Source organism: Molossus molossus, unplaced genomic scaffold (genome assembly GCF_014108415.1).
Source record: "Molossus molossus isolate mMolMol1 unplaced genomic scaffold, mMolMol1.p scaffold_m16_p_4, whole genome shotgun sequence".
NCBI lineage: Eukaryota > Metazoa > Chordata > Mammalia > Chiroptera > Molossidae > Molossus > Molossus molossus.
The window spans coordinates 92,205,851-92,233,516 of NW_023425377.1; the positions used below are offsets into that span (position 1 = coordinate 92,205,851).

The following is a 27,666-nucleotide window of genomic DNA, read 5'->3' on the forward strand; positions in this document are numbered from 1 at the left end:
GAAGTTAATCAAGCCCATATTACACTTAACATTCTTCTCTATTAAATAAAGGTCACTTCCTTCAAGATACTATTTTGAGCAAATATGATTTTTGCAATTCTGCAAGACTGAAGTTAATTAAACAGAATAGCAAAATGGAAAACAGATGTCACAGAAAGTTTTGAAAAGATTTTAATGACATTCAGCCTGTTTTCTTAAACTCATTTATAGTTGCTATCATTGTCTGTGCTGAAGTTCATGAATCGTTGGAATGGGAGGATTTATATCCATTTCATATAACTGGCAGTTGAAAGCTATTCAAAGAGCAGTACAGTTGGGGGAGTTTTGCAGAATTTTTTTTTTCCCTTCCCCTCCACAACTTGACCAGCTCTTTTGGCTTAAACTCTTGAACTCTTTTAAATGAACATTTTCCATCTTTCAAAAGAACTTCCCCCACCACTAGTTCTGACTCCGGCTCCGCATGGTAGTCTCACGCTCAATTATCCTAAAAGCACCTGCCAGGTTGACTACAAAACTTAATACCTGTCAATTCCAGCTCAGAAAAGAAAGGTCATAGTATGAAATTTGGGGAGATAAAAGTCACCATTAACTCAAGTATAGACATTCACAATTAGACTTTGAGTGTATTTTTTATAAAAAATATGCTTTCCAAAAGTCAAAATTATAAAATTAGACTGAAGAGGTGACATAGGTTTACTTTTTAAAAAGTGCATTCACAAAGGGAAAATGTAGAGCTGTAAGAGTGACCAAATAAAGGTTATAGAGAGTCTTGTCACGATTCTTCTAATTTTTCAATAAAATAGCTTTTAGAATGTTTCCCAGAGTTTGAGACCATCTGATGATTACTGAGATATGTCCCCAGCAGCATTACAGAATTTACAAGTAGTTTTTATACAGTAAGCTCAACCAACTTTTGAAAATGTCACGTACCATTTTTTTTTTTCTGGTAATTAAGAGGAAGCAATGAATTATTATGCTGTCTGTTGTTTATATAAGCATCCTCATGCAACCTCCTCATTAAGAGTTGTTTTAAACTGAAACAATGATTTCAGCTAAATCAGGGAAGTGATGACATAAATAAATGCCACAAGTCTGAAGCCAAGGGACAAGGAAAGAATTCTAACGACAGCAGCAATGCAGTAGCTCTGAAACAGAAATGCACACCGTAGGAGGTGCACTTGTCATGGCAACGGCTTGCTTCTGGTGATGCCTTTAATGTGTACCGTGGGGAGACCATACTGGTGCTTCTCTATTGATTAGCATCAAAATGGGCCATTTTCCCTGCCTGGACTTTGTGCTTGAACATCTTCTACTTGTTTTCTAAGACAGTTTTAAAATTTAAACTCTTTGTTCAGAAACTATTATAATTATTAATGTTGTCATTTGCAATCTGTAATAGTCTAAGTATTATACATGCACATATGAAAGTAAAATGATGAAACCTGAAGGATTTGATTTGCTATTTGCCGGAGTAGGTGTGAACATGAGGTTAAGAAGGATTAACATGGGGAGAAACTGGAGGCAGAGAGATCAGTTTAGATGTTGTGGGACCTCTTGGAAATCAGATGTCCGGGCCTACAACAGAGCGGGGGCAGCAGGAATGGCAAGGTAGGAAGAACTCATATCAAAAAAAATTTTTTTCAATGTTTTTTGATTTTTTTTAGAGAGAGAGAGAGAAACATAGATGACAGAGAACATCGATTGGCTGTTTCCTGCATGCCGCCCACTGGGGATTGGGCCCACAACCTTGGCATGTGCCCTGACCGGGAATTGAACTAGTGACCTCTTGGTGCATGGGTCGATGCTCAACCACTGAGCCACACCGGCTGGGTGGGAGAACTCATATTAAAGAAACAAAATTAAAATGACCAAACATGTGGACTGTTCCTGATACTTCCACATACAAGTTTCATGTCCATACGCTGTCTCCCACAGAGGCCCCCTCCGTCCTCTTGCATTCTTGAAGTGTCCAACGCCCCCACCCATGGTCATGTCATTGTTCTAAGTGGGTGTCTTTTGAGAATGAGATCTTAGTTACAGAAAATGGTTCTGGAAGCATAATTGATTCCAAACCCTGACTAATAACAAATTTTAAGTTCTCCTTTTTTTTCCAAATCAGTTTTCTGGCCCCCAATCAATGAAAACTACAAGGTGAAATGACCTTGAAAGTTGAGGCACAGGACAAAGGTAATGCGGTTTAAAAGCAGAAAAGAGTGGTCAGATTCCTTCCGGGCTTGGAATTCACTAACGCTACCCTCCAAGTCGACTTACAGTCCAGGAAATGCATTGGGCAACAGATGAGCCGCACAGCTGCTGCTGCCTCCAGCTGGCGTGCGGTGCGTGTCCTGCTCGGCCTGAAAAACGCTGCCACAGCATCTCAGGAAGCCCTGCTGTCCTTCCTCTCTGAAGCGAGACTGCCCAGCTCCCAAAGGGCTGTGCTCCTGGGAAGGCTCAGGAGGATGCACTGAATTATCCCTTCTTTCTCTGACATGGTCTTGGTCTGTTTCATGACCACAAGGTCCCTGCCCACACAGGGAACAAAGAGGATCTTTGCAAAGCTGGGTATAAACCTCGGGATTGACGAAACTGTCCACGTGAGTGGGAAGAACCAGAATCCCACTAATGTAGAAAAGAGTTCAGGGAAAACAAAGCAGTGGGCTTTCGTTTTACTGCAGGGCACCTTGTTAACAAAAAACAGTGTCTCAGGAGACAAACGGGCATCTGCCATTTACGTGTGGGATCCATTAAGTAAAGTGAATGCGCCGCCCACGGAGAATGTCTTTTCCAAACTCCATGCTGCTCGCACAGCCAACGATTTTCTCCTAATTTGCCTTAATCTTGCCAGAGTGTTCTCTTTAGTTTCTCACCCTACAGATGTCTCCTCCATCTGGCACTCGAAAATATTGTGACTTGCGTACAAATTTTAAAAAAGGAGGACCCCCAAGTATGTTTCTTTTTTTCCTTTTTAAAATTTGTTTTCTTTATTGATTTTAGAAAGAGAGGAAGGGAGAGATAGAAACGTCGACAAGAGAGAACATCAATTGGAAGTCCCACTGGGGATCAGGCCCACAACCTGGGCATGTGCTGTGACCAGGAATCGAACCAGCAACCTCTTGGTGCATGGGTCGATGCTCAACCATTGAACTAACTGGCCAGGTGTATTTTTTTTTAAATTTTTTTTAGAGAAAGGGGGAGGGAGAGAGAGACAGAAACACTGATGTGAGAGAGACAGATCAATCAGCTGCCTCCTGCACGCCCCCTACTGGGGATGGAGCTGGCAACCCAGGCATGTGCCCTGACCAGGAATTGAACCGGGACCTCTCAGTCCATGGGACAACGTTCAATCCACTAAGTCACACCACCCAGGCAACCCCCAAGTATGTTTTATATCAACAATTTTTGAGTTCTCTTGGAGGTTTGAGCATCTTGTTAATTAGCCTCCATTCCACTATTGTGAGGACTATTGATAAGCACACCAATATTTTAGCCCCACTCATTTTACAGGTCAGATGAAGTCTGGGTGTTTACAAGAGAAAGAAACAAAAACTGACTGGCATTCTATTTCACATGAATAAAATCTCATACAGCCACAACTACAAACATGGGCATCATTTTTCACATTCTAGTTGTGCACTAAAAGGTACCTAAAGTTGTCCTTTTTTTTTTCAAATCTTCACCCAAGGATATGTTTTTGTGGATTTTTTTTTGAGAGAGAGAGAGGAAGGGAGAGTGTGAGAGAGAGAAACATCAGTTGGTTGACTTCCTTATGCGCCTTGACCAGGGATGGAACCCAAAATCTACATATGTGCCTTGACTGGGAATTGAACCTGCAACCTTTTGGTATACAGGAGGACACTTCAACCAACTCAGTCACCTGGCCGGGGTCTAGAGTTGCCTTTTGAAAACATTAAGTTTTAGAAGAATGAACACAAATCCTCTTCACTCTGTGGTACACAATCAGATAAAGAGCCTCCTTTTCAGTCTTTGAACATTTCCCACTTCATGTTAGTCTCCATTCACCTCCCCCCACTGCTATTTCTTCCAATGGTCTGCTGTTCTCTCCCTGTCTCTTCATCACAACTGTCAGCACATTTTTGACACTGAGGTCACTAGTAATTGAAAGAATGAACTTGAAGGCCAACCTTTGTGAATGTTTTTAAACATGCTGGGGCAGATGATATTCTACTGTTTTTTAACTTCCTAACACCCATCCTGTTCTATCTAAGTTGAATTCTAATTTTTTTTTTCTTTTCCTTTTTCAGATAATGGATGGAGATGCTTTAAATATGGGGCTCTCTGCAAGCCCCAGGAATGTTACGACTGGTTTCAGACAGTCATGTGACCCCACTCCCTCCTGCCAGATACTCACTTTTCCATCCTTTCTTGGAACTAAAAATGGACCCAAGACACAGTTGTGGTCAGTGATACTTAAGGCGAAGTCTGCTGGAAAGGATTTTCTTCAGAATAAAGTAAACAGAGCCTCACCAAACATTGCCTCTGCCCTATCCTTCCTGTTCTGGAGACTGGGGTGAAGACTTGGTATTTGAGTGGCTAAAGTCCTCTTATAACCATGGAGGAAAGGTCAAGAGACTATAAATGCACCCTGACATCTCTGAGCTCCTGAAACAGGCCTGGGCTGCCAATACACATATACGTGTGTGTGTGTGTGTGCGCGCGCGCGTGTGGACTAAGTATGTATATATATCAAAACTAAGGGGTGTATTTATTAAGGTAAATAATTTGTACTCACAAAATGATGCCATTTTTAAGAAAGGAAAAAAAAAAAAATTGAGACCATGAATGGAGTCAAAATAAAATGTGATTAGAGGCAGACTAATCTGTTCATAGCAGAGCTCATTCCATGGATACCACATCATTAGAGAGATTCTGGGTCTTTCTCTATCTTCCTTGGTAAAGTTTGGGTTAATCCATGGAATATCAATAAAATGTCTAGCTATTAGTAACTTTACTTTGCACATAGTGGTGACAAAAGTGATTTGCGGATGTGGGAGGGAGAGGAACAGGGAAGAAGAGTCAGAGTCAAAACTGATGCACCGACTTCCCTCTTTTCCAGAGACACTTTCAGAAACCAGCAAGGACAGACCTAAAGCTAAAATCTACTGTTCCCATCCAAAAAACAAAAACCGAAACAGAACAAACAAACAAAGAACACCCTTCACATGGTTTTCACTGACATGATTCTTGATGGGATACACAACGAAGCAGCTACTCGAAGAACACAGCAACAGCATGCAATTAAAATTAAAGGAAGAGAGAGAGAGAGTTCTTCAGTTAGAGAAAAGGAATTTTACAGTAAGAATGGGTTTTTGGCCTCCACCCCTAATCTCTTTCTGACACCCCGATTCTGCTCACAATATAATAGAAATAAAAGCATGAGATGAAGAAAAGAGACAGACATGGTTAACCTAACAATGCATTTTAATTGGACTCTAATAGGTAGTTAATATGAGTAAGAGTGAGGTCTTCTTTCTTACAGCTGTTCTCACAGGAAAGTGAAGCACCTCTTCTAAATACCCCCCTTTCTTCTCATCCGCAGCCTGGGGGGTAACCTGTCTGGGGGGAGTACCAAATGAAGGGACAGAATGACCACCAGAACCCTGGAGAGAGCAGGGAGCATGGACAGGAGGGAGGGGAGGGGAGGAGGGCGTCCCGGAAGCCTTTAGGGAATGGATGGTTTGTCTATTAATGAGAAGGGTACACAATTGCTTTGACCCATCTTTTGAACTCAGTGGGGTATGCTCATTGTGTAGGAGTAGGATAGTGTTTTCCCTGGCCTCAATGTTCCCTGACTTAAACAACAGTTCCCAGAGGCCCTGCGTTGTTCTGCACTCCCATGATGTTGACTGGTCCCCCGGCAAACAGGAGTGGAGGAATGATTCGCTTTCTCCAAGAAAAGGCGACTAGATTTGTCCATTCGGGTTGTTCTCAGCTTATCCCAAACAATACATATTCAATTTATGCTGAATATAATGCTTTCCACCTTCTCTAGATCGTCTCTAGATTTGTTTTTTAAATGATTTACCACTTGGCACTGACTCTAAGTCCATCAATAACATGATCCTGGGAGAGGAAAAGAGAAAGTGGAAACGTCAGGAGAATTGCCCAGAAAAGTGTCAGCAGTTCTTTGGAAACTCTGTGTACACATGACCTTATGGAACAGAGAATTCTCCAATGCCAGAGACTTGGATGGAAGGCCTAAGCATGTTTTCACTTTGCACCTTTCCTTGTCACAGGAAGAGATGTCTCTAAGCCCTGGGGAATTTAAAAACATATCCCTAGTGATATCTCAGTTGGTTATTAAAACAAAATACTTTGTCAGTTTTCTTTTTTTTTTAAGCATAAAATGAGACAAGCAAGTATGAATTTTCAGCCTTTAGCGTCAGTGTGTAATATGTCTCCAAAATGCTCCTTCCATGCGTCTGTTAACAGGTTTCTGCATGACCACACATAGAAGCTTGCACAAAAGAACAGTTTGTCTAACAACGTTTTGTAACCTGATGTCTTTAGCCCACCATCAGCACTACCCCCATTTCTGACACTCAGCTCACTCAAGTTCACACGTGTAATTTTCAGGGACAACAGGGCCATTTGAATGAAAACAAAACCTTCTTCCAGTTGGTCAGTGATTTTCTATGAATATGTATATTTTCCTTACCACCTGTGTTAAGGTAAGAGTAAGGGGAAAGGAGAATAACATGGGACAAATTTGCTTGTAGTGTTGTTTGGCAAGTTGCTTATTTCAGAGCCTTTCTCTAGCGGGTAGTCGAACCCCGAAGGGCGCATTGTTAAGTTCTCTTAATAATAACAAAAGCAATGACAGGCAGTATCAGTGGAGTACTTCTGAGGTTTGCTCTGCACTAGCACATTATTTCATGTGACCTCATCCTGTGACATAGGGACTGCCATAATTCCCTTTTAGTGAAGCAGCAGCGGAGACTAGGGGCACCGAGAAGCTCATCCAAGCGCACATAGCTTGGGGTGGTAGCGACGGTATCTTTGTCCTACCCTGCTCTCTGGGCCTGGAGAGAATCTTCCTTTCGAAACAAGCTCCAAAGTCACAAATTGGTATTTACTTAAACATGATGGATTGAAAGGATGCATTTAGTTGTTCCCTTAAATCCTTAAAAAAGAAATAGAGACTGAACGAGTGAAAAACTGTACATTCGTTAGAATGAAAGGTGAATGGGTGAGTTTCACTGACAGCAGGGGAGGAGGGTGGGAACCCAGGTGCCTACAGAAGGTGCAGCCAACAAGAAGAAAGTTAATCTGAGCAACTGAAAACTTGACCCCTAGAATCCTCTGAACTTGGGGGAGAGGGATGAGGCCGACTAGGAGAGGACTGGTTGAAAAGGCTGTAGGTCAGCCAGCTCCACTCCCTAACCCCTTGAGAGCGAGTCCACCATCCCTCCCTCACCTCAAAGACGCAGGAAGCTTCTACTGTGCAGATGTACAGCCAGTGCAGTTTCAGATTCAGGAACACGTGGAAGGTGCAAGATGAAAGGCTGAAAGTGGGGATAAGAAACTCAGTGAATGTATCTACTAAAGGATGAAAGCCAGCCTCTTCCTCCTGATCAGCTCCCAGATGCTGTCTGCCAAGCATGGGTCAGCCCATCCACCCTTCCTCAAGAAAGGAGATTGGTTATCTTTCCCTGTGGAGAAACCGATTCATCGGAATAAAGGCCTGAGATACTGGCACTTGGAGGTCCTTGTTTATCACAGGGAGACCCACTAGCTGACATATCCCAATCAGTCACACAGTTTTCAGGCAACTTGTCAGTGCCAGGGGTCATGAGACTTTTAAGAAAATCTTCAAACATGAATTTGAGCCCAAATAAATACACAGCAAAAAAGGAACTTGAAAGAATAGGGAAAATGCAGAGAGAGGGGAAACAAAGCTCAATTAGAACAATAAGAACCCCCCTCAAAAAAAAAACAACAAAAAAACTCAACACCCTCCAATGATTAATATCTGTAAAGAGATAAAAGATGGGATTGCATTCATGATACAGACTAGAACGCCATAACAATTGTAGGGAATGAGAAAGAAGCCTTGGGGGGAAAATATGGTAACAGAAATAAACTCAGCAGAATGTTTGGAAGACAAAGGTGAAGGGGTCTGCAGAAAGCTCAACAAAAATTGGCAAGGAAAAGAAATCAGAACGTCAGGGAGGAGTGGTAACATCACAAATTTCAGAAACTGAGAAAATGGAGAAGAAATAAAAAAATAATGTAAGACATTTTCCAGAATGTACACTCAAGAGTTTTTTTTTAAATTTTTTTTCCTTTATTGATTTTAGAGAGAGAGGAAGGAAGAGGAAGAGAGGGATAGAAACATCGATGAGAGAGAACATCAATTGGCTGCCTCCTGCATGCTCCCCACTGGGGATTGGGCCCACAACCTGGGCATGTGCCTTGGCTGGGAATCGAATCGGTGACCTGATGGTGCATGGGTAGACGCTCAACCACTGAGCCACACCGGCCGGACTGCCCAAGAGTTTTTAAATAGAAAGAGGCCACGAACTATCCATCCTATCCAATGTCTGGAAATATTACATATCATGAAATCTCAGAACACTGGGGATGAAGAAAATATTCTACATATTTTCAGAATGAAAAGAAAACTAGGTCCTATGTGAAGGACCAGAAAGCAGATAGGCATTGGCGTCCTCTACAATAACACTAGAAACTAGAAGAATCTGAAGCAATTCCTTCAACATTCTTACAGGTCTGTAATTCCGAATACAGCCAACTGTCGCTTCGGTGTGCGGACAGAATACAGACGTTTGTCAGTCCAGCAGGGTCTGAAACAGTCTGTCCTGCACTCTGTCTGAAAGCTGCTAGAGGGCACGCTTCTGGCAAATGAGAGGATCAAACAAAAAAGCAAACACACGGCATTTCAAAATCAGGAGGACCAGACTAGGAAAAGGATGCAAAGCACATCCAGGAGGATGGAGAAGGCCCAGGGAAACATCTGTGCGTCAGGCCGGGCCAGCAGCTAGCTGAGGATGGAGCCGAGGACGGGGACCCAGGGAGGGAGGTCTCCTGCAAGGCGGGGGTGCGGCTTTCCCAGCAGGGAAATGTCATGAGAAGAACAATGTCTAAAAAAATGATGAAGATGCTGACCAGCTGCACTGATGGCCCCAGTGAGACCCGACGAGGGTACATATACAGAGTTCAGTGGAGCAAAAACCCATGACTGGATACATAGGGGTCAATGCACCATAGCATCATTTTCTAACTAGCCCATTAATTAATACTTGTACAAAGTCTCTGAAATAATTTTTTGTGTTACTTAAGTAATTCCTTATATTCTTTTTTTTTTTTTTTTTTTTTTAATCCTCACCCAACGATACTTTTATATTTATCTTCAGACAGAGTTGGGAGGGGAGAAACATCGATGAGAGAGAGACACATTAATTGCTGCCTCCCACACGACCCCAACTAGGGCCAGGGACAAACCGCAACTGAGGTATGTGCCCTTGGCCAGAATCGAACCCGGGACTCCTTGGTCTGTGGGCCGATGCTCTAACTATTGAGTCAAACTGGCCAGGCCTCTTTATCTTTTCTGAAATGTATTTTTATTGTTGAAAGTATTACAGTTGTCTCCCTTTTTTCTCCTATCGAACCCTCCTCCCCACTCTGACCCCCTCCAGCCTTCTCCGCACTACTGTGTGTCTGTTGGTTATGCATATACATACATATGCATATATGTTCTTTGGTTTATCTCTTCCCACAATTCCTTATTTTAAAATGCCATGTGAATGTGAAACACATCTAGGTTACATAAACAGCAATAAAACTTTCTGGAGGAGAAAATGTCCATTATGTCTACTTACTCTAAGTGCAGGGTGACAAGGACTATTTCTATTTGAATAAACACTCAACCCATTACTTGCCTTGGTCAGGTGTGGAGTGCCCAGCGCAGAGTGGAGGCTCTTGGCTTATGATCGTATAAAGTGGTTTTTCAGTTTCTGCAAATTCCATAATAATCCTGTTTCACTTTTCAACACTATAATGAAGTACATGCTAAATTCAACATGAACCCAGAAGTAGTCTGTTTCCAAGAATAAGAATTGTTGATACTTACAAACTGTATGTGAAAACAGACCAAGGGGAAAATTTGACATCAGGAGGGAAAAAAATGACCTATTGATCTGGGATTTATGTCTAAAAGATTGCTCATAATCAAGTGGAATGCATGTAGCAAGAAAAGTATGATTCTTTCTCATAGCCTGTGAAAAGAACTTACTCTACACTGCTCAGTGTGTTCAATTCAGACTGATAAGGATATGGGGGAGAGAGATGAATTAGGAATTTTAATGTACCCCTCTCTAGACATCCACAAAGTTGGTATAACTTGTCACTTTTCAGAGGTCAAGAGCTTACGAAAATGGTAATATGAAGGGCCAACCTCCTTCCCCGCCCCACGGCCCACAGGCAGCCTTGTGGGATGGCTCCCAATAGCACACCACGCTGACAGGTGTCTTCGATCCCTCCTGGCTGGCATGCCCCTAGCATCCTCCTCTTTCTGCCCAAATCCAGGTTTATATGCTTGGGCCTGAGATGGATCCAGGCCGAGGTCTGCCCTGCCTTTCATCTACTCCAAGATACTTGCGTAGGAGGAGGGAGCTGATTAGATGAAGCGGCAGAGTCAAGCCCAAGTGTGGTGCAGCTGGTGTCCCCCTCTGTCCTGACCACAAGGACCAAGGGCACAGACAACATTCAAAACACGCCTCTTCCTCATTCCATTTCACTTCTAATTTTAGTAAGAATTCCTGTTTCTCTTGATTGCTTGCTTCTCACACCAAGAGCAAACAACAGAACTTCACTTCACAAAGGCAGTTTTTGGTTCCTCGCCGTAAAGCAGAATCACGAAATGCACAAGGGGATAAGCGCTCCTCTGCGCAAATCAGCTTTGCAAGGACGTCCAGGAGCCATCTAACAGCTTTGAGAAACCTCTCTCTGCCGATTTTTAGTAAAAATAAAAAAGTCTTTATTATATTTCTTTCCCGTAAGGCAGCTGTTTAGTATCAGAGCGTCTGAGTAATGACAAAACCAAATATAATTCTGCTTTTCAAGGTAGAGCGACTAGAGCCAACACGAAGTGAAGTTTGCTGCGATCCTGGAGAGCTTCCTCCCGGACGATCCGCTCCTGGATGTGTCAGACTGCGTCGGGCTGGGACATAAACAAACGTGGACATTTCCCCTCGGATGCAGAGCATGTCCTCTGCAAAAAGCAAATGCTCTGAAGAAAAGGAGGGCAGCAGACATGAAAACAACCAGCTGGAGCAAGAAATTTAACCCCCTGGCTAAACCTCCTTGGAGGTCCAAGCTACAAAGTCTATTTTAGAAACTACAGTGAACAAGAGACATTTTTACTTTGCTCTGTATTGCACTGCGGCCGTCTTTTATATGGCTGGTTTTTTTTGCTACAGAAGACATTGTGGCACATAATGATACATCCTTGAAACCAGATGGCATATGAATTACTTCAACAATAACAACAACAACAACAAACAAGGACGAGGAAATATTTGTGATCTTTCCAGAAATCTTTCACAACCTTCAACCTTCACATTTAATGGCAGAAACTAGAAAAGCAGCAAGTTGGAAATTATAGCTGAGGCATGTAATTACCTATATGTGACCTATTTAGAAACTCCTTTGAGGAAAAAGAACACCAGATAGCTGCACCTCCCCCTTTTGGTTCCTGACATACAGAGTGAAGTGAAAATATTTGGATAGTATTTTAGTGCTTCATTGGTTTCACTAGCTTCATTTCAGGAGGCTCACAGCCGGAGTCCCTCACATGCTACCTATGGTGGACACATACATCATTACATTTAAATTTAAAAAAAAAAAAAGAGAGAGAGAAACACCTAAGGAAATGGAACAGGGCACAGAGCAAATGCATTTTCAAGGTTTCTGAATAGAGATGGGCACAGTGGCGAATTCTAGCAAACACAGAGAGAATGCAGATATAGAAGTTAAGTAATTGTACATATTTTCTAAGGCACTGTCTCTGAGCATCATCAGAAAACCTTAACAATCAATGTGTATTTTCACAACAGCCTCGATAAACAGAGGAGCCAGTATTATCCTAGAACGAACCAGAGGCCAGAAGACATGACACTGGTGTACAGCAAAGTTTGAGGTTCTGATTGCAATGAATTTATAATTTCCTTTTGAATGAGGAGCCAAGTTTGTGTGCTCAAATTTACACGTGAATTTATCTGGCCATGGAAATGAAAATCTACATAGTTTCATAAAACCTGCATATTTTACTGAATTAACATGCACATTATTCTTTTTTTTTAATCCTCACCTGAGGACATTTTTGCATTTATCTTCAGATAGAGTGAGAGGGACAGAGGGAGGAAGAGAGAGAGAGAAACATCGATGTGAAAGAGACACATCAAGTGGCCACCACCCACACGACCCCAGCCAGGGCCGGGGACAAAATGCAACCAAGGTATGTGCCCTTAGCAGGAACTAAACCTGGGACTCTCCAGTCTGCGGAACAATGCTCTAACCGCTGAGCAAACCCAGCCAGGGCATGTGCATTATTCTTAAAACAAAATGATAGAATATCTAATTCCTTACCACATATGGAAAAGATTTTCAAAAAAATGAAAAAATGACATCGACTCCAGCGTAATCCACAAGGTTTCTAATGACAACTTCAGTCAAGTAAGGAAACTGTCATTCTTAGGTTTGTTGAGGAAATGAACAGTCTTCTCTTTGCACATGTAATAGAAACCAACTAAAATAAACCTCCGTGTTACAAATGTTCTCACCATTAGGTGATTTATTAGTTTGAATGGAAAACTTACACATCCACAGAAGAAAACAAATCAATGGTAGAAAATTGGCAACCTAATGCATTGCCACCTGCAGTAGACAGAAATATACTCTCTAGTAGGAAAAGTTGTAGACATGAAACAAAAGTCAATATATATAGACTACAGAGTCATTAGTTGTGAAGAATTGTTTCAAAATATACAAGTAGAGAAATAGCCTTGTTCAGTAAAAACCCAACTCAAGGTCTTACTTCAATAAAGGAGGTTAGTAACTACAAAATGGATCACTGTGCTGAAATATAACTAAACTAAAGAGGGAGCTAAAAAAAAGTATGAGTTATACTGGAAATGGCTCTATCGGCTTCCAACCATGAATAATCTTAGTGGCTCTTCATGAAATGACAGCAAATGGTCCCCAGGATGGTATTGTTGTTCTCTCATCTTATCTCCTCAGATGCAAACCTCTCCCCTACACCTTTCCTCCTGGTCTTCCTTCACCAGTTGTCCTGTAGAGTCCCTTTTCTAGACCCCTTTGATTGTGCCCCTTTTCTAGACCCCTTTGATTGTGCCCCTTTTCTAGACCCCTTTGATTGTGCCCCTTTTCTAGACCCCTTTGATTGTGCCCCTTTTCTAGACCCCTTTGATTGTGCCCTTTTCTAGACCCCTTTGATTGTGTCCCCTTTCTAGATCCCTTTCATTGTCCGTGGGATTCCTTAACCGTTTCTAATCAGTATTCCCGCTTCCCCAAATTATTTCATTGGAAGTGCTTTTGTCCTTAACTGAATTATGATTTTCCTTGATGAAGTTACTAGCCCATCATGATCTTCTCTGAGCAAGGATGGTTCTGCATGGTCTTTGCTTCCCAAAGCTGCTCTTAGAGCACTTTTGCCATCATCACTCAATGCCTGCTTCTGTTTGAAGGCTGTGTGCTTCACCTATAATCACCCTCTCTTCCCTGCCCGTCACCAATAACCTTGGTATTTCCTCATGTTTCTCAGTGACTTTATAGCATTTTGTTTCCTCCCTTCAACCTTGGCCATCATCCATGTTAATGTTCTACATTTTGACTTCATGGTTCCATGACCAATTCCTCTATGCCTGTGACCTTAGCTTCCACTTTGTCCGATCAAACAGACATCTCAAATTCCTTGATTACTTGGAGAGAGTTCTTTTTCTTTCTTTATTGATGTTAGAGAGGAAGGGAGAGGAAGAGAAAGCTAGAAACATTGATGAGAGAGAACATGGATTGGCCGCCTCCTGCACGCTCCTCACGAGGGATTTGGCCCACCGCCTGGGCATGTGCCCTGACCAGGAATCAAACTGGTGACCTCTTGGTGCAGGGGTCAACTCTCAACCACTGAGCCATGCTGGCTGGACGGAGTTCTTTCTTTAGAACCTTCAGAGTCCTCACTTTGATCACCTACTGTTTCCTGTTGGTATTTTTCTATCTCACACTCCTTTTGAGTCATTCACATTGTGTAATTTCCATTTTCTTCATCCCTTCCATTTCTAGAGTCCTATCTCTTTTGCCTTCAGACCTGATTCTGGCTTAATCTGCTTCCCTCTCTGACCCTGCACACGGCTTGTTGATTCCAGTGATACTTCTCATGATCAACAAACTGAATATTACAGAAACCTCATCTTACCAGTACCACCCACTATATGTGCCCTTTGTTTCTCTCTCTGGAGTGTGATTGTGGCTGAAATCAAGTCATGAAACCGAGCTCATTCACTGAATCGGAGAGGAGTTTTTACTAATTTCAAATGGGTTCTCACCATTGCTAGGAAATACACAATTCCTTTCTTGGTATTTCTTATACGTTCTCGTCAGCCCTTTCCACTCTTAACCAATCTCAGTTACCACAACTCTCCTTCCTCCCAAGGTGGACGCTTTCCTCACATAAGTCACAGGTAATAATGTTCATTAAATCAGATTTGATTTTCCTTCACCATATATTTTCTCCTTCACCACTGTTTCTGAGGGAAAATCTTCATCCTTTGTGTGGAAGGCCTTGTATGGATTACACATTAAATATTGGTCTTATAAATATCTAGCTTATGTTTGGCTTTACAATAAAAAAATTACCTTACCTATATCACTTTTATCCTAACACTTGAGATGTGAAAGTGAAGGAATGAGAGTTTTGGTTGGTGGGGATGGTGGGGTGTTAAAAGAGAGAATTTGTGGAGAAACAAAGTCATTTTGGAGTAGAGAGCCTTTTTCTGGGGAGGGCTTTCTAGCATGGGTTCTAGAAACCCAGATGGATCCTGAAGCCACTGGCTTCCAGGATAAGCAAGAGCTCCGAGAGAGGAGAGAGCATTCAGTACCAGAACATTCTGCTTCCAACTGTGTTCAAACTGAGCTTGGTCACTTATTCTTAGCAAGGAGCACCCATCATGAAGAGTAAAATGGGCTGAGCTTCTAAGGAGGAAGGTGGATGAAAGAGAGACGATACAAAGTAGTTATTTATTTTAAAACAATACCTTGTGATTATAAAAGTGAGAAGCATTATTGTTGAAAGTTAAAAAATGAGGACTAGAGAGCAAGAAAATATAACCTGTTCAAAATTCTACCACTCAGAGAACCACAGGTAACATTTTGGTATATATTTTCTTCTAAATGTATAATAGTCATTTTAGTTGGTTCAGGTCTTTTATTGATTTTTTTTCAAAATTATTAAGCTGCATATATCATTTGGTATCTAGTATTTTTTGCTTAATGCTACATTGTTAATATTTTGACATTATCTTCGTAGCATTACCTTGGAGCCTATTGTTCAAATGTGGCTCCATCTTATCTGAGCTGAGCCCCTCCTCCCTTCACAATAAAAGGTTCCACTCAGCAGAGACTACTTTTTCCAACTTACTTTATAATCACCAAAGGAACTCTCATGCTTATTTAGGCCAAATGAGATGGAAATGTCGAAGAAATACTTAGTCATCCATGTATACTTCCATAGAAAGCACTAAATATTTGAGATGCACCTTAGGGATGGTTGAGTGTTGCTTTGAATGTGCACAGGTATCTGAAGTATTTCCAACTATACTTGAGACACCAAAGAAGTCTATTAACTATAAAGATAAGAGTTTGACTTTCTTCTGGAAATGTAAAGAAAACATTATATGCACCAAGAGACTAGCCTAGTGAAGCACTATTGTCCTTATAACCCAGAATGTGACACCATGACAGAGCCAATATCTACATGAAAAAAAAAAAAATCATGACATCAACATGCTACTACTCCTTAATTAACAGTTTCATACTTCAGGAAGTTCCTTGATTGGACTTTCCATTTCAGGGAGGGGTTGTTTTCAAAGTGATCCAAAACCTACACTGTTATTGCAAAATCACCATCGTATTATGGTTACGAAGAGTCCACATCCACACAGCAGGTGCTTCAGAATGAAGATCACAATTGTGCCCACATTCCTTACCATTCCCCGACGTGTTTAGTGAGTGAGTTTCTGTGTGTCATTTTATAATAACAGGTTTTTAAAAATGACTTTTTGTCCTAATATTATTTTGAAGGCCCCCTCTGGTTCCACGGTTTGCACTTTCCCTGCTGCTAAATTGCTCCGTTATTTGACTAGGGGCAGCAGATAACAAAAGTCATTCAACCAGGAATGGGAGCTGGTGCCTCTGTTTTCTGAATCAAAAGCAAGAATGGCTTATCTGGCAAATATTAAGTTGGGAAGACAAGGGAATTGGATTGTGCTGAATCTAGTTTAGGAAATGGTCATTCTTCTACAAAATCTGTGTGATGCTAAAAGATGTGTAGAATTTTTTGTGTCTATTCTTGCCAAAATGATCTAGAGGTCACTGGACTATAAATTACTCAAAGAGAATGCTTTTGTCTTTTTCATCTTCGTGGCTTCAGTACCCAGCATTACCCAACACTTTGTAGATGCTCTACTTAATAGTGAGGGAATAAAAAGTGTGCTAGCTTTTTAAATACAGTTATGTACATTTAAGGACCTCTTCATGTTTGCTTAATGATGGCATCTCTTTGACCTTTGTTGTTTATTTTGCCCCAATTTGTTTTGCTTATCATCTTTTTGCCTTGTGTGTTGTGTATATGTGTGTTTAAATCTACAAGGTAAGGTTTACACTAGAACAGAACCCAGGAAACCATTTGTATTCTAATGTCAAACAGCAATACAGTGAAATCACGAACCCCAACTAGTAGAGGTTAAAGGACGGAAAAATGTTCAGCTCTCTAAGTTACACTGACCAAGCCGCACAGTGGAGCTGGCGCAGCCGTCCAACATAAACAGGACAGGAAGGGAGTTGCACAGAAGCTCTCAGCCCTTCATCAAAAGTCTGGCATCTGAGGGGGGTGTTAACATGTCAAGTACACACACCTTGAAATCGTTTGATTGTACTGTGGCCAACTGACACTGCAAGTACGTACTAGAGAGTGAAAACATCCTCCTAGACTTCCAAATGTCTCATTTTCTCCGTAATGTTTGAAAGCAAGATGTTAATCAAACGAGAACAGAGGAGAAATGAGGAAGGAGTTGAAAGAGTTCCCAAATTAACTTGGTTGGACAAACTTCTCTACTGTAATTCTATCCCATGGGATTCTTTCCTTTTCCCCCCCGTTTTTTTTTAAGTTAAATGTATTGGGGTGACATTGGTTAATGGGATCATGTAAGTTTCAGGTGTAGATTTCTATCCTATCAGATCTGTGCATAGCACTGTGTGCCCACCACCCAAAGTCAAATCTTCTTCCATTACCATATGTTAGGCCCCCTTCACCCCACCATGGATTCTTATTTAATTCTTTCATATTCCTTTTGTTGACAAGATAAACAGTGTCCGTCTTAAAGGTGTTGCAACATGGGAAAACCCTGGGATTGGTGGGGGACATCGAGGTTCGAAGTTGAGCAGAACAAATGGGGCTGCTCTACATGTGGGAGACCTTTCGCTTCCTCCTCCTCCATCTGTTCTTGCTTCCCTCATTCAAACTTGCTTTGCGCATTACTTTTGTCAGCTCCTGACCTCGGTCCTGGTGAAAGAACAGTGAAAAAACCAGTCAAGGTTCCTGCTCTCAAAACCTTGTATTATAACTGTGGGGAGAAAACAAGACGCAACAGATAAGCAGGGAGGTAAGAAACTGGGGAATGATGACGTGCTGTGCGGTAATTGAAGAGGCTGACTTATCGGAGAACAGCTGGGTGGCTGCTCCAGATTGGGTGGTCAGGGAAGGTGGTGGCGTTAAGCTGAGAGATGAAAGCAAGGAGGAGGCAGCCATTCATAGCAGAACATTCCAGGGAGTAGAACATTCCAGGCAAAGGGACAACTTGTGTTTAAATGTGTCCAGGGGCGTGGAGGAAACCATCAAGAACTTCCAAATACAGCAAGCCTGGCCCAGCCAAGTCACTGATAAAGAGAGGGACACGGGCTGCTGCTTCCTTCTCTTCTGTCTCTTAAACACATCAGCTCTCACTCCTGCACGTGCAGGGCAAGGACATTTCCCTGATTGCACACAAAGAATCACTAGTGTGTGTACTCTTGTTTATTATTAGATGTAGTTTTACTTTGTCAGTCCAGGGCTGGACTGAGGTGATACGTAAAATCCCTAATACCTTAGTTTAGAGGAATTTTAAAAAGCAGGGGTTTTGTTTCCTATTCACACACCAAGCCCTAAGTGAACCATCAGGCATGCTTTGTAGAGTGGGAGGCAAGCAGACTTACTTGGCGCACTCCGGACAGGAAAACAATGTAACAAATAGTTTATAAGTGAGGTGTATGTTTGTTCCTTTATATTTTTCTTTGATAAGAAATCTGAGTTAGGTACCTGTTGCTTCTCTTCTCTGTACTGTGCTAGAAGAGACCGTCAGTCACATAAAGAACTCTTCCAGCTCAGGGGTGTGGCTCAGTGGTTGAGCATCGACCCATTAACCAAGAGGTCACCGGTTCAATTCCTGGTCAGGGCGCATGCCCAGGTTATGGATCCAATCGCCAGTGGGGGGCATGCAGGAGGTGGCCAATCGATGTTCTCTCTCACTGATGTGTTTTTTTCTCTCTCTCTCTCCCTCTCCCTTCCTCTCTCTCTAAAATCAATAAAGAAAAAATATTTTTCTTAAAGAACTCTTCCGTATGCAGTTTTCCCCGTGTCCTATCTAAGTGCACTTCTGGTCCCACAGCAAGCGGTAGGCTTTCCACAAACCCACCGCACAGGGCACTGGCACTTGTCAAATGGCCCACGAGTCATGTTTAACTGACACTCGAGGGACAGTGTCAGGGAAAAGACACCTGGAGATGCACTAACTGGAGCAGATGCTTCCATGTCACTGAGCTGGGAACACCCTCAGGACAGGTACGTCAGACCCAGCTGGAGTCTGGGAGGGTCACCAGGGTAGGTGAGGCTTCTGCTGGATAATGAGGTCAGGGCTGGGCCTTGTTAGAGAAAAGAATTCATGACATTACTATCTTTCCATCTCAGTCGTCTTTTTTTTTTTTTTTCTTCCCATGATTAGTATTGGAGCTATTGGAGAGAAAAAACTCAAATAGATTATATTTCTGAAAATGATCTTTTTTTTTAAATAGAAACCTGACAAATCAAACACCATTTTCAGGTTAACTTATTGCGAGAGTAATTATTTTAATTTCTATTATTTGCCCCCTCATAACTGTTTTCTATTTGTTTGATTACAAATGATTCAGATGAATAAAATGTCATAAACTCCTAAGATATAAACCTCTCCATTTATGAAGGAAAATAAAATCATAGGCTAATGAGAAAAGATTAGAGCAATCATAGTTTTTCACTGCTAACTATCAGAGGCAAAATCTCATTCCCCCCCAATGTATGAAAAGAAATAAAAAGACACGTGAAAAAATTTTACTTGGCAGTTACCTGTAGTCATTAATTACCAAAAACTCAGATGCCACTTTAAGTGATTGGCAGATGTCACTAAACAACATTCCTCTATCAATGGATACACCTTTTTAAAATTTTTAATCCTCATCCAAGGATACTTTTCAATTTATCTTCAGATAGAGTGGCAGGGAGGGAGGAAGGGAGAGAGAGAGGGAGGGAGGCAGGGAGGGAGGGAGGGGGAGGGGGAGAAAGAGAGAGAGAGAGAGAGAGAGAGAGAGAGAGAGAGAGACATCGATGTGAGAGAGACACACCAACTGGCTGCCTCCTGCAGGACCCCGACCAGGGCCAGGGATGAACTGCAACCAAACTACGTGCCCTTGACTGGAATTGAACCTGCAACTTACTGGTCCATTGGGCTGATGCTCTAACCGCTGAGCCAAACTGGCCAGGACTCAATAGATACAATTTTTAAAACCATGAGCAAATCTTTTCAGAGAAGACCTTGATAATAGAGAAAGGAGCGGAAGACCTCAGACCAAAGCAATCAAGTCAGCTACCCCAAGGGGTGGCTTGGAAGAGGAGAAGCAGCGAGAGTGTTAACCTTTTCTTTAATTACTTCGGTATTGTTTCAATTGTCCCATCAAGATGCATTTACTTTGTAATGAAAACAAAAGCCAATACAGTATTACACTTCATAAGAAAATTTAAAAAGTAGTATATATTTTAAAGTGTCATTACGCAGGATTTTCTACCTAGTAAATGCCAGACATAAAACATGAAAATTGCTAAGTGATACTCTAGGGATATACATAAACCTTTAAAGAATGGAGAAAAGAAAGTGGTAAAACCGGCACAAGTAAATGCTGTTTCTACCAGGTTTTGTGTTTAGGTGCTTGCCTCTCCCTAAATTCCATCACGAAGGGAAGAGTAAGTAACCCCTTTATACGCACCTTAAACTCGGACATCTGCTTTTCCTGTATCTTATTTTATATTGAAATGATGACTAATAAGCAAATCATGATGTCACTCTACAAACTTGTGCTTCAGCCTCAACTCCTCCTCTGAATAACCACAGCATTGTTTTGTCTGTTTCGCAGACATGCCCCCCGCCCCCATCACGCACGCTAACCTCGCCATAAAGCTGAGCTAAGAGCTGAGGAGTTGTTGAAACTCCTGAGATAAGGGCTGAAATGCCTGTTAACAGCTCCTGGATTGCTCTCCTGTGATTTACATCTAATTTATGACAGCCATTACGGTGGATACAGGTCACTTCATCAAGAGCTCAGTCAAGTCCTGGTCATTAAACAACATTCACCCTTCTTCCCCAGGAGAGCAGGTCCCTGATTTCATTAAAAGCCCTGCAAATACATATTCAACATGCAAAGATATCAGGCATCCGCCGTGGCAATTAATTTTATGGGCTGAACCTACAAGAGTGTAAATCTCTTCTAAAGCTGGCACTTTGGACCTCATTTGACCCGTTCAGCGTCTGTCTCAGTGGAGTCAGAGCATAGGTATTAGATGCTCACCTGGCATCTTGCACACGGCTGTATCCAAACCTAGTAGCCGCTCTGCCTCAAAACCGAACCTGGACAGCGTACAGAACTAAGTGTAGAGCCGTCATAGATAGTTTTTTGAAACTGCAACACAAGACTGTCTAGAAGTTTATTTTTATAAACTTTATAAACCCATGTGTTAGCTTAAGGTGTTCATTTGGCTGATGTAGTTCATTAGTCGAATGACGTTCATGAAATCACTTGGTAAGTAGTAAAGTGACGCACGAATATATAAGCGATCCTAACAAACGAGCTGCTGACAGAGGAAAGAGTCAACTGTTCGGTACCAGAGAAACAAATGACTCCTATCCCAAAGTCATCCTTCCTGCCGCAAATCAAACACATCAGACATCATGGGGAAAGCAAAGGGGCTTTCCTAGACCCCAGCGCACTCGTTCTCAAGGAAACGCGACCTCGTAGAGTATGTATACATGTCATACGACTCTGACATTTCCACTGACCTCCATCAGGGCAGTAATTCAAGGTCTGTTATGCTACGATAGAACCTTTTTGAGTTAATTGATTTCTGCCTCTCTCTGACACTGTAATGGCTCCATTCATAACAACTCTCTGCTGCACAGTGCCAATGGAAACAGCTCAGGCAAGGTTTATCATCCTAAGAAAATAGTGGGAATCAAATATGAGGCGGGTATTCATGGAAATAGGCAGCTCCATGGAATTCCAAAGCCAAGAGGGTCATGTTGTGAAGGGCGCGCGTCTTCCTGACCAGCCTGGTTACCTCTGGTTTCTTCCCCTCCCCAGGTTCTGGCCAATGAATTCCCATCCTCAGCTCTCGGTCTTCCCGTGCTTCTCTAGATCAGATTTCCTGACCGATTCCTACATTGAAAACATTTGGAAATGCTTTCACTCGAGAGCTCCGAGCGGGCCCCCTTGCCCATCACTTCTGGGGAGCGGCTGTACCCTCGCTGACGCCACACCGAGCACAGATATTTTCACAGCTGAAACCAGTTATAGCTTTTAGCAAACGGCAGAGGTAACCAAGTTTCTCATTTACCTTCTTTTATTTTGAGGTAGCTTTCATATTTTTAAAGGTCCCCCCCACCCCAGTCGACGGCAAAGTCACACCGGCCAGGGACAGCTTGCTTGCAGAAGGGGCAGTGTGCCACCCAGCTGAGTCCAGGCACAAAGCTCTCACTGACCAGAGGGTCAACCTAGCCGGGGTATGGAAAGTATTGTAGAACCATGCAGAAATACTCACAGTTTCGGTTTGGCAAGCAGAGGCGGAGGCTCCTTGGTGGGTGAAAGCAAGACAGCTGGTGCTGGAGGAGATTTACTGCCGTTAGCTTTGCCGTTAATCAGCCCGTTTACTCCGTGGCTGGGGTGCACCCCGTTCGTCTCCCTCTCAGCGGAACTGAACTGCACTGGAAGGGCTGCCATGCCACGTCCTAGCTCTGGGCTCTTCACCTGCTGGATCTCAGCTGATTTCTTTGAAGCCAACTCACAGGGACTTGTCTCCAGGATCGGAGGGGGAGGTGGGAAGTGCTGGAAGTGATCATTGTTGGATTCACCCATGGAGTCGTAGCTACAGTTTTCGGTGTTGGCTGAAAGGGGAAGGGGAAAGAGAGAGAAAAAAGAATCAGATGCTACCAATTCAACAGCCGTTTTCGCACTGTCCCGGATCGCCCACCTTGTACCCTGTAGTTACAGAAGAGGTTGTCACATCTGACGCAGGAGCAGAGCCAGCTGGAGGGCTCGGTTCTTCCAAGCGTGTTTGGGTGACTGCTACGTGTTTCATTTCCTGAATGGGCCCACAAGTGGGGAAACCAGCTACCTATTCATTAACAAACTTCAAGCTCGAGCTAAAGATAGAACCTAGTTTAAAAATGACAACACAAGCAGCATCAGCTCATAATGCTTTGTCCTCTCACGTTTCAGCCACGATCCGACTGGACATCCTATCTGAGCTCTACTGATAGTAGCTCATGCCCTAAAGGATTTATGGGATAAGCAATATTCATTCTATTTAAAGCTAAGTGAAGCTTTGAGTCTAAGGGAGATGTCTTATGATCTCATAGAATATTTTTCCTAATTCAGATGATTGTCACAGCTGTAACTCAGCACAACTTTTTATTTTTTCTTTCTCTGAATAAAATGAATGCATCCTGAGGTAAGATCATGTCTTCTTTGGATTCCTCACTTTGCCCAGAGCCCAGCAGAGCTCCTGGAATGTACTCAATGTACTGAGTTGAACGGATAGCTTAAAAGTATTTGTTTATTATGTTTGGCGCGTAGATTTACCCCAGGAAAAAAAAATGCCAATTTCTTGTCTTGAGGACAGTCCTCAAGCCGACTCAGAAGAGAAGTCCTGGGCCCCTCCCCACTCTGCACCTCCATTATGCACATTTACATCTTTCATGCAATCAACTGTTTTCCAGTAAGGTGAACCTTTACATTTCTTTCTTTTCTTTCTTTTTACCTCTCTCCCTCTTGGATGCTTTACTGCATCTTTTAAATTTTTATTTATTGATTTTAGAGAGAGAGAGAGAGAGAGCAAGAGGAAGGGAGAGAGAGAAACATCGGTTTGTTGTTCCACTAATTATTGTATTCACTGGTTGCTTCTTGTATATGCCCTGACTGGGGTTCAAACCCACAACCCTGGCATATCAGGGTGACACTCCAACCAACTGAGGTACCACCCGTCCAGGGCATCAAGTGCCTTTATTTTAAAGATGATGCTCAACTGTAATGGACAGACTTGGGTGCCAAAACTCAGGGCAGAAGAGGAATTTCAGGCACTTTAGGGAAGTGGTCTGGAGGCACATCAGCTCTGCTGAGCATCCAGTTTTTTCTGAAGATGAAAACAGCACCAGTTCCCACGCTAAGCTCCCTAACCCAGCCTTGGTTGTGCCTCTGCTGCCCCCTAGCACCAAGTTCACGCTCTTCCAAAGAAACCCAAGTGCAATGGGATGATGGCTCGCTGCAGGTCCATCTCACCCAGCCAACAACCCCACTTACTGATTCCCTATTATGTGGACTGTGTGTCAGGCATGGTCAAAGAGATAGTCAACTGCTGGAAAACAAGTAGCAGAGATGGGGTAATAAAAATAAACTACGGTATAGTGAATCTATATAGCAGAAAAGAGAAACCTAAAATTAAAAGGAAAAGCTGTCTCATGTTGCCTTTGCTAGTGGTAAATTCCTGAGTTTAATCAATATCCAGATATTCTGAATACTGGTGCTAATGGTATATTGCTTTCGTTTTTCATATCGCAGTTATATTTCACTATCAGTGAAATACCATTTCTCCGAATTCTGTTAGGTTTATCTTGTACTACTTTTTCAGAAGTTTCAGTCATGGTTGAACACTGATTTGTTTACATGAGTATCTCCTCTCCTGTGTTGGTGCTGCTGAAAATCCCTGGTCAACTTCGGATGTGAGCGTGATTCTGGGTGAGCGTGAGGCTGGCAAGAAGCCAGCTCCATCATTTCCAAGATTGAGACTGCAGGATTTACTAAACTAGCCCCCTCCTGTGAGTTCAGTTGCTACATTAACATTATCTTTTCGTTTTTCCTGTCTACTTTCTCTCCCCCGCCTCCAAAGCCTTTCATTTGCTGATGACACACAGACCGTGAGGATAAATCCTGGAGTGGCATCCCGTATTCCTAATGGCTGAGCTCTCCTCCTGGGACAGTTCTTTCCACTGTGGCCGACCAAGAGTGCCGGGGAGCAGGCCCACCTTTCTAACTCCCCACATACCTGAGGTGACGACCAGCTGCGCAGTGCTGGCTACTGATCCGTAACTATTCCTTGCCGAGCAGGTAAAGATCCCTGCATCTTCGGGGAAAGTCTCAGCAATGACGAGGGTACAGATCTCCTCTGGAAGGGAAGAAGAGGACAGAATACACGTCATCAGAGCGACACCAAGAAGTCACTCTGCAGACAGACCCCCTGCCTCTCTTAAACAAGCAAATTAGATAATGATCACCGAAGAATTGCTTTACAATGAACTCTCTTTACAATTAATTTAGCAGTTTAGCCTGGAGGCAAAAGCTTCGGGAGTCCGACCCATTCTTTGTGACTTGGGACCAGATCAGCTTTGGTTTCCTCATCTATAAAATGGGGGGAATGTATACCCGATGGGATAGTTGCTAAGATGGAATGAGATCTTTGCAAAGTGTGTGCGTCTGCATGTCACGTGCGAAGTGCTCAGGAGAAGCTCCATTGTCTCCCTGCGCAGTCGGCTGTACGTAGAAGCTCCTACTACAGTGCAGCTGACTCTTCCCTCTGCTCAACCGCAAAGCAATTAATGGGGGAAATCAAGCTTCTCTGACGTGATGACAAAGGAGGGAGAAAAAAGAACATACCGTGTGAATGTCTGACCTGCAGACAACTATTCTGGAAGCTACTGTTATGCAGCATGAAAAGCCCAGACTCTGGGATCCGCTGCCACGGCTGGAATGAGAGTCCTGCCACACATCTTGGCTTTGTGACTTTGGTCAACTTCCTCAACGGCCAATGTTCTTATGTGTAAAATGGAGACAATAATAGAACCTACCTTGTAGGGTTTGCACTAGTCATGACTCCTAATGTGAACCATCCCAGGGTCACTGTGAGGGATGATGACGATGACAGTGATAACAGCTAACAGCTATGTGGCCCTTATTAGGCACTAGGTCCTGTTAGCAACTCTAAATGTAGATGAATTTGGCTTTAATTCCCATGTCAACCTTATGAGTTACGTTTACTATTAGCCCATGTTATAGATTGGAAACTAAAGCACAATTAGGATAATTGATTTGCCCAACGTCACACAGCTAACGAGTGGTAAAATCAGAGTTTGAACCAAGTGAACCTCCAGACTCCACACTCCTAAGAGCTCCATCTATCTGTTCCTGCGATATGACCTGTGCACTGTGCTTACAACACTGCCTGGACATAGAAGATGCTCTGTGGCCAGTAAATGTGAGCTGTTACCATTAAAAAGCTAGACCTAGATTTTATTAACTATTTTTAAATTGAATAATTGTCTATATTGTACCAGCAAAATAAAGATGATTATGTCGGTACATGTCCTCACTTACTATCATCTCTAGGGGGAGACTTGAAGTGAAAAAAAAATAACAAAACCGATTTTATCAGAAGCTAATTGATATAAACAACAGTTAGGTTCCTCTAGCATGTTTCTAGTGACAAGAATATCACCAAACTTCTGAATAAAGACCCAAAACACTTCTAATATTAATATGTGAGCTATACATGCATTTAAGAAAGATAAGAAAGATTAAAAAAACAACTAAGATCATTATTTTCCAATCTGCTTATTCCAATTTGGGGTCATGGGTGGCCAGAGCCTCTCCCAGCAACTCAGGGACCCAGACAGCATCCCACCCTGGACAGGACGCCCTTCATCACATGGACACGCATGCACACACTCACCCAGACTGAGACAATATAGACCTGCCAATTCATGTCCCATGTACATCTTTGGGATGTGGGAGAAAGCCAGAGACCCCGGGAAAAACCCACAAGACAATAACATTGTTATATGAAGTATACTCTACTATTTTGTATTATACTTTAATTTTAAAATAATGGTGGTTACCATCCACTTTCATGGTTCATGATCAGCAGTTAAACAACTGCCCTATAGGACCTAGCATAGTCCCTGGTTCAATAAATATCAGTGAATCTAGGTATTTGGCATATTAAGAAAAGGGTTTTTCCAAAACGTTTGAAAACACTAATTCATAAAGAGATCTGTATCCCTATGTTCACTCTGACACTGTATAGCTGAGATACAGAAACAACTTAAGTGTCCACTGACGAATGGATAAAGAAGATGTGGTACATATATAAAATGGAATACTACTCAGCCATAAGAAACATAAAATACTACCATTTGCAACATCATAAATCTTGAGAATATTATACTAAGTGAAATAAATAAGACAGAAAAAACAAAAACCATATGATTTCACTCATATGTGGAACATAAAACAAAAAGTAACAAGTGAACTAATAAAACAAACAAGAAGAAACAGATACAGAAAACAGAATGGTGGTTACGAGAGAGGAAGAGGAGGGAGGGAGGGAGGGGAGTGGTGGGAAGGGGGATGGGATTGGTTAAGGGGGTCAAACATATGGTAACAGAAGGAATCTAGACTTTGGGTGTTGAGCCTGCAATAGATATACAGATTTTGAGTTAAAATACTGTACCCCTGAAATTTTTATAATGTTATTAACCAATGTTACCTTAATACATTTAATTTTTAACAGAGAAAGAAAAGGGTTTTCAGGTGAAGGTTTGACAGGTACTGATACATTTAAAATACACAATTTTTATTTGATTTAAAGGTCACTAAATAGAAGGAAAACAATAGAATGAGGTAACCTTGTGTGTGTGCGTGTTTTTGTTTGTTTGTGTACTGTACACAGTTCTTGGTTTTCCAATTAAAGAAAAAGATAAAAAGTGTGAAAATAGCCCTGGCCAGTTTGGCTCA

General features: G+C 42.3%; 1 protein-coding gene across 1 annotated transcript in view; it reads right to left on the minus strand.

The window, feature by feature from the left end:
- Positions 1-27,666, minus strand: part of PALLD (palladin, cytoskeletal associated protein) — a 377,267-nt gene that overhangs the window by 165,104 nt on the left and 184,497 nt on the right. Inside the window, exons 8-9 of the mRNA XM_036241570.1 lie at positions 24,923-25,042; positions 22,424-22,766 (exon numbers count right to left, since the gene is read on the minus strand). Of these exons, the coding sequence (XP_036097463.1) occupies positions 22,424-22,766; positions 24,923-25,042 (463 nt within the window). The remainder of the gene's footprint in view (positions 1-22,423; positions 22,767-24,922; positions 25,043-27,666) is intronic.